Consider the following 8,678-nt stretch of genomic DNA (forward strand, 5'->3'; position numbering starts at 1 on the left):
TCATAGTCATTAGGGAAATGCAAATGAAAACCCAAATGAGATATCATCTTATGTCTGTTAGAGTGGCCCTGATCAAAAAGACAAGAAATGACAAATGCTGGCATGGAACTCTTGTGCACTACTGGGAGGATTATTTACTGGTACAGTCACTATAGAAAACAGTGTGGAGGATCCTCAAAAAATTAAAAATAGAACTACCATTTAATCCAGCAATTCCTCTTCTGAGAGTACATCCAAAGATAGTAAAAATACTTAATATTTCAAAGTATGAAATTTTTGCTGAGGATAACATCAAAAATAAGGGGTAACAATTGGTAGGTGGTATATATGAAAAGTCTTGCTTAATTCTTAGCAGGTAATAATTCTCAGTAAATTTTTTTTATTATGTATTTGTACATGTCTAAGTGACCAAAAAGATTTTTGTTTATATATATAGAATTTTCACTGTTGTCTCCATTGTATATGCTTCAACAAAATTTCTAGCTTTGCTATGAATATATAAGTAATCTACATTAGAAGCAGTACTGGTTGCTGGTATTCCTAATAACAAGCAAGAGAAATAATATGAAAGAGGGAAAAAAACCTTTTATTTAAATAAATGTTTCAGAATTACAGTGTAATTCATGAAGGAAACTATTCAAGCTATATTAAAACATACAAATCCATGGAAAGTTCAATATAAATAGCATCATTTTCAGCTACAGATGGGTAAATCACCATTATACAGATACTGTATTTCAGAGAACTTTAGAAAAATTGACTAAAACTAAAGATAATAATGTTCTTTATTAGAGAATACCTGTTCTCCATGAATTGATATTTAATTTAATTTTTAAATGAACTCTATGTCAAGAATCGAATTGAAATATATAGTTACCTCTGTCACATGGTGTTGCTTGAGAAGGGATTAATGTTTGAGAATTTGGAATATGCCAGAGTTTGTAAATTTATGCTGTGGGATTCCAGAAATTTGCTAAGAGAGGTAAATGGAGGTGACTTTTATATTTACTGAATTGTATTCCAAGAATAGTTAAATTTGTTGAAAATTGTAACTCTTTATACTCTGAAACAAATGGTTACTATTATAACTATATTATAACACAATTTGTGACCTTAAAGGTCATCATTTAGTTCACTCCTGTGAGAAGCTAGTAGGTTAGATTTTAAAATACATGTCCTTTTTGAACTTATTTGGCTTATACACTAGCATGTTTTAGTAATTGATATTTATATACCAAGTGGCCATTTCCATTTTCTCAGCATTCTCTGGTTTTGAAAAATGTTTTAACAAATTAAAATAATTTTCCACAGATGTTTTGTTTCAGTATATATGATATCTTCTTTATAATTTTTTTCATAACATTTATTACTACCTTATTTCTTAGACTATAAATAAAAGGGTTTAATAAAGGAATCACTAAAGTATAAAAAACAGAAATGAGTATATCTTTATCCCCTTCTTTAACTGAACTTGGTCGAATGTACATGGAGAAAAGAGAACCATAGAATATTGAGACAGAGAGAAAGTGGGATGCACAAGTAGATAAGGCTTTGCCTCTTCCCTCTTTGGATTTCATTAGGAAAACTGTGAAAAGGATGAAAATATAAGAGATTATAACTATTGTCAGAGTGAGGGTTTGAAGTGACCCTGAAAAGATAAATATCATCAATTCATTGATATAAGGGTCAACACAGGAGAGTCTGTATAATGGAAGAACATCACAAAAGAAGTGATTGATTTGGTGAGACCCACAAAAAGTTAACCTAAAGAGAAACCCTACCTGAATCATGGCATGCATGTTTCCAGCTACGTAGGCCCCTGTTATCATCTGAATGCAGAGTGTGTTTGACATCGTGGTGTGGTACTGCAGTGGCCTACATATGGCCACACAGCGGTCATAGGCCATTGCAGCCAGGAGAAAGAAACCTGTAGTTTCAGCAAGGCAGAGAAAGTAAAATTGTGTCATGCATTCCCTGAGGGAAATCATTCTGTCGTTAGAAAAGAAGTTCTCTAACATCTTTGGGGTAATGGCACAGGAACAACAGGAATCCATCAGCGCAAGGTTACCCAGAAAGATGTACATTGGCGTGTGAAGACAACGCTCCATGTAAATCAATGCCACGAGGCCAAGATTCCCCACCATGGTGATCAGATAGATGGTAAGGAACACCATGAACAGAATGGTCTTTAGCTCTGGGTGATCTGTAAATCCTATGAGAATAAATTCATTTGTCAGGGAGTGATTTTCCTCAATCATGTCGACTTCTCTGTTGAGACACAAATAATGGAGCTATAAGAGTCTAAGATAGAGTGTATAATTTTCCTTCAAATTCTTCTTTTTACAAGAAAAGCTGCTTCAAGTTTCCCCTAATGCCTTTGGGATACAGGCACATAGGCCTCTAGGGAGTATATCAACTTTGGCACTCAAGATTCCTAAGAATATGTAGATAATTCCAGGGAGGATGTTTACAGTGGTAAAGACTTATTTTTGAATGTATGAATGAATAATGTACAAATCTAGTGTTCTCATGTTGGCCCAAGTGTTGTCAAATAATTTCAGTGTTAGTTTTTATACTAAAGATGCTTAAAATAAATTTCACGTCAATTTGCCTAAAATACATATATTTAATCTGAGCAAAAGTTTTCATGTCCTCTCCCAGTTGACTGAGTGTTTTGAAATAGTATACAACAGATGTGTTAAAATTGCATCTTAGGACTTGCTGGAAGATCGCTAAGTATTAAGGATAGGACTATCATCCATAAAGTAAATTACTTGGAAACCTAAGGAAATAAATGTCCATAAATTGTCACTTATTCCCTTTCCCAGTGTCCTATCCATGTCCATAAACATTGATTATGTTCTTGCCATTACCCATGATGAATTTTGCCTAAATATCTCAATCTTTTTCTTGTTCTTGTAAAGTATACATAAGTACGATGCTCCTTAGTAAAGTTTTATCCAAATGTCCCAAGCACATTGTTCCCCATTTCTGAATCTCTGAACATATGTTGTATCCAACCCAGTTAAGAGTTGCTAGAGCATAACCTCCATGGTGTTTTATTCTCATGTGGACATGCAGAATTTTTTACTAGAACTGTAGATATTTGAGGTTAGCTGCAACTTCTTATAAGAGTTGTGGAATGCTTTAGAGAAAAAGCAGTATTGATTGTAGTCTTAGCTCCACCTTGAGACCTGGGATGGGGCAACTTGTTTTCAGTACTCTACCAACGATCCTTAGTGACTTTTTTGTTTTTTGTAGATTGAGAGAGTTAATTGTGAAGAACATGCTACAAAGGAACTTATTCAAAACTCATCATTTAAAAAATTTAGGTATGATTCTTTCATAGGAATTCATCATCTACTATTTTTAGTTTCCTATGAAAATTATGTAATGTTTTCTAAGTATACTGCATTAGCATATTAGATTAAAAGCTAATAAATAAATGTTAGCTTGCCTGTATACTTTACTTTTCTAACACTTAGCAAATGAGAAAACCCTTTAGATTTTAATATGAGTTTTAAGACCAAATTTTTTTTTACTTAAAGGGTTATCTTCTATCATTATTTAGTGATTCATTAAGATGTATTGACTGATGTGTCTAATCATTTAAAGTCTATTGACAAAATAGGTTTATTTTTTCATATAAAAGCGTCAAAATAAAGCACAGTCTGAAACTTATTATGTGTGTTTTAGAATTTTAAATAGAAGCTGCTTAATTTTTCAGGCTTATTAGATAAAACTTTCAATACAAGTGCTTGAATTATTTTATAGAATTTCTGTGTTCTTACCTGTATATTTTGAACTTCCACTTATAAAAATAGGTCACATGAATTTCAGTTGATTTTCATCCTTGTTTTTCATAGTCTTCAGCTTTGAGAAGAGCTAAAAAGATAAGTAAGAATTTGAAATGTAAGAAACAATAGTATGATTAATGAATCAGATAAGTAAATGTTTGTGTATGCTAATATTAAAGCTAAAAATAAATTACGATATCTCCCTTACCAAGATTTCACTGAGAAGTCTTTTATAACATCTCATTGTTTTCTTTATGGTGTTTGATCTCATAGAATTTCAGAACATAAATTTTGGTGTCTTAAACATTTGGGATTTAAGAATGAAAACCTTGGAGACTACAGTAGGTCAGTGTCAATAATTATGTCCCTTACAATTTGAAATTAAAACTTTCCATCCAATGCTTAAGGGATTTTCCTGCAATGACATCAGTTTATTTCTGTGGGAAGATTCAGTCGTCAAAACATATAACTATGTGACATTAATTAAAGCTGACCTTTGAGACAATGAGGACAAATCAACTGGCATTCAGTAAAGTTGCGGAGATAATTTGATGATCATCTTGATGATTGTTATGTAACTGACTTCACCAGTTGTGTTCATTATTCTCTGCATAAGATATAAGTCTTAGGATAGTTAAGACATCTTACTGGAGGAATTAGTATAGCTCATGGGATTAATAGAGTTCATGAAAGATGATTTGGGTTTCGAAAGGAGATTACCAGGTCAGGTAGGTTCAGCCAGGGTCAGTCATCAACTTCACCCTGTGTTTTGAATTTGTCTCCACGTCCTCCAAAGTTCTTGCTGGGTTGGAAGCTTTGCTGTTATTTGTACAACATGGGAATTACTGAGATTGTTCTCTCATACTGTAGGTTACCCTTTTGTTTCATTGATTGTGTCTTTTGCTGTACAGAAGCTTTTTAGTTTGACATAGTTCCATGTGTTCCTTTTTTGCTTTATTTACCTTGTGAGGGAAATATATCCAGAAAAAAACTACTCATGCTTATGAGGAAGAGTTTTTGTTTATGTTTTCTTTGAACAGTTTTAAGGTTTCATGTCTTATAGATAGCTCATTAAAGCATTTTGAGTTTACTTTTCTGTATGGAGGTTGACAGTAATCCAATTTCACTCTCTTGCTTTTAGTGCAATATTCTGAACGCTATTTATTGAAGAGACTGTCTTTTCTCCATTACATATTCATGGCTCCTTTATCATATGTTTATGGCTATATTTACATGGGTTATTACTAGGCCCTCTATTCTATCCCAGTAATCTATAGGTCTGTTCTTGTGCCAGTACCATACTGTTTTGATTACTGTATCTTTGTAGTATACCTGGATGTCGGGGAGCTTAATACTCCTTGGTTTGTTCTTTTTTCTCAAGATTGCCTTGCCTATTTGGGAGTCTTTTGTTTTTTCACATGAATTTTGGGAGTATTTTCTCTGGTTCATTGAAAAATGCTAACTGGTGCTTTAAAGGGATTGCAATAAATCTATAGATTACTTTGATCAGGATGACCATTTTGAAAGTATTAATTCTTCCTAGTATGATCATGGGATACATTTTCATTTGTTTGTGCCTGTAATTTCCTCCATCAGTGTCTTATAGCCCAAAATATTTATTAATTTCTTAGGTCATGTTAACCTATTTGCACATTGCCTTTGATACTTCTCCCTCTCAGAGATAAACTAATGTTTCACTACCCTTGAATGCAGCCTGAGGTTAGCGACTTTTTCTAATCAGTGGACTATGAAAAGGGTAAAGTAGTTTCCTCGTGGTGGAGCAGCCTTGCAGACCTATCTTGATCAGGTGGTCAAGGTCAACATCACCAGTCATAAGTCAAGTTCATATCATGTATCTCAAGAATGCCATTGAATGAGCAGTAGAAGTCAATATTGTGTCAGGTCATGAACAATAAAGAAGCCTTGAGAAACTGTCACAGTTTGGAGGAAAATAGGGAGACAAGAGAACAGGTACCCAGTATTGGATCCTGGAACATAAATGTGACATTAATGGAAATGCTGTTAAAATATATAATAAAGCCTGTAGTTGACACCTTGGTTTTCATAAGTGATCCATGATTACTTAATATGTTGACATATGAAAACCTGTGTGAAATGTACATATGAACACTCTCTACTATTTCTGTAACTCCTCTAAAAGTCTAAAGTTATCTCAAATTGAAAAGTTAATAGAAAGTAAAACAAAAATAAGTAGAGAAGAGAGAGAACTAATGTAGAATAAGCTCATTGATTGCCACCTAAATACTAGTCATAGTCAAATAATATTACTCAATGCTGTAAAACCATTATAAATGCAGAATAAAGTAGATTGGATATGTTATAAGTGTATTAACATAAAGATAACCACCAAAAAAAAAATATGCGCTGTCTAACACACACATACACAAGATACAAAAAGTAAGTACACCAAGCCATGTAAATAGAGATATTTAAAGATAACAAAGTTGTGTTGATAATATTAAAGAAAATAACATGTGTGCTTTGACCATCCTCATTAGACATAAAAATTTATGTAATTGCAGTTAATTTGCATATTACAACAAAAATATTTTGATAATCACAAAGGAAAACTGGACTCGGTACAGGAGATAAAACTAAAGCAAAGTCACTCAAAAAATTACAAGTAAGATTAGAGTAGAGATGTATCAGAGAAAGGACAGGAAATGTATTAAAAATCTATTCCAGAGAGACCACTTGAATAAACACACAATGGACTATTGTGTTTGAAAAAGAGGAGGGTGGTAGGAGGAATAACACTAAAGGATATGGAAGAATTTCTAGGTCATGTTTTAAGTAAAACAAACAGTTCAAGGAATAAAGTTGTGTTTCCATGTGCTTGTGTGTGTATGTATTGTGTGTTTGTGTATGCTAACTTTTGAGTATCAATAAAAGGAAAATAAGAGTGTGTAGATAAACATTCATGTTTGTGTGTTCATTCTCTTATTTTTTGAAAGAAAGAGAAGAAATAGCAGAAACTTGTGAACTTTATTGCTTATACGGTCTCTGGAGAAAAAAATATCTACCTCCTGTTCTGAGGCAGGAAATGTACAAGTTAGCATAGATGTCTTGTAGCAGAGAACAAGGACTCTACCAGAGACAACCGCAGCCAAACCAGAATGACTCAGGAGCCATCTTGAAGTTTTTAAGTTAAGTTCCTATGAACCAAATTTGAGATAATTTTGGTGAAAAAATGAATAATAATTATGATTTAGCTGATGCAATAGGTTAATATCTGTGTTCATAATGTAATTTTTTAAATGTGATATTCATAGGAATTTTGAAAACAGATTTTTATTCTGAAAACTAGCAAGTAGGTTTATTTTGTTCCACCTTTTGCATGTGAATTGTATCTATTTTACACTCTTGGTTTGTCTTCATTGGGGAAGTAAATATTTGAATCTTTAAAGTGAGAGAAGGAAGGAGGTGGTGGAGCAGTCTAGCAGACCCATGTGGAACGAGGATTTGAGAGGAGGGCAGAAAGATATAAGAGAAGGCAGGAAAGGGGAGGTAAGCAGAGAAGAGAGGAGAGGAAGAATGGAGAGGAAAAGGAACAGAAATGAAAGGGAAAAGAGGAAAAGAAAAAAGAGAGCCACAGAGGTAAAGAGGAGGGAAACAAACTATCATCCCTATGCAGAAAATGATTATACAATAACATGCTAAGGTATTTATTGTGAGATTCTATAATACCAGTGATAATGAAAGCTCCTGAACATTTCCAAAGAGACAATGCAAAGGAATGCAAATCAGAATGATATGCAATTTCTCAAAAGCAAGACAGCTTGCTAAAATATAAAGGAAGAATGCCTTCCACATTCAGAAGGAATATTTTTTCAAATCTAGTGTTTGTAGAAACCAAAGTAATAATCATGTGTGAGGAAAGAACAAAGAGCCAAACAAGATTTCTTATCAAAATGAGAGAATGAGCCACCAAGAGGAGGATACAGAGCTCAGATACAGTTTAACACAGGAATTCAGCAAAGGGAAGTCTCAGCTGGATGGGTGGGCATTGGGCCCAGAGAGCAACCTCTCCAGACTGGAACAGGTGGTTGGCCGGCACCGGAAGATCTCAGTGGTAAAAAATAACAGAAGATTCTTTAATGCAGTTGAGCTTTTAAGGAAAGTATTTGATAGACACACGAGGGATCCAACAGAACAAATGCGAGGAAAACATCTTATGAACTGTAAAAATATCCCACAAAGGCCAGCAAAAAGGAAATCAATGACGGTACTCTAGTTGTCTGAGCAGTGGAAAATACTTGCTTGTCTCCAATAAAAACTGATTTTCAAATTATGAGAATCATTATACATCATCCAGGATGAGAGAAATGGGGAAGTATTAAATAAATATATAATATGTATTCACTTACCAAAACATGAAGTTAGTTATTATGTCTACCACAGACACTAAGAAATATAACATAAAATTTTCAGAGCAGTAGCTCAAAAAATATACTAGAAAGTGGTTGTAGCTGAAATGCAGGAGTCATGGTGGGCAGAAGACTATAGGTTTTGGGATGAAATATTTGGTACTATTTAAAAAACTGGTTTATGAATAAAAATTAAACAGGAACCAAAGGAACAAGAGCAAGGAGGACCAGTCTGACGCTAGTGATGTTCTTCAGGAGAGCGATGTTGGCACTCTAGAATTTTGAGAAGGTAGTGTAAACAGAGAGGTGTGGGCACATTTCAAATATGTTTTAGGTATGGAGCTGGCAGATCTTCTGGAAGTTTGTGATAGTAGAGGGAGATGGAGGATTGCTGCCAATGTGTTCCTTGTCCACCTTATTGGAGGAGGCTACCATCAAAACGGAGAACAGGGAGACCTTCCAATAATTTCTTTTGATCATGTTAAATTTGGGA

At 33.9% G+C, this 8,678-nt stretch overlaps 1 protein-coding gene across 1 annotated transcript; it reads right to left on the reverse strand.

Moving 5' to 3' along the window:
- Positions 1 to 1,292: 1,292 nt before the first annotated feature.
- Positions 1,293 to 2,258, reverse strand: LOC140848271 (olfactory receptor 5K1-like). Its single transcript, XM_073230466.1, has one exon. The coding sequence runs from the start codon at positions 2,256 to 2,258 to the stop codon at positions 1,293 to 1,295; it is 966 nt and encodes a 321-aa protein (XP_073086567.1).
- Between the last annotated feature and the right edge of the window lie 6,420 nt (positions 2,259 to 8,678).

Source organism: Manis javanica, chromosome 3 (assembly GCF_040802235.1).
Source record: "Manis javanica isolate MJ-LG chromosome 3, MJ_LKY, whole genome shotgun sequence".
NCBI classification, from domain to species: Eukaryota; Metazoa; Chordata; class Mammalia; order Pholidota; family Manidae; genus Manis; species Manis javanica.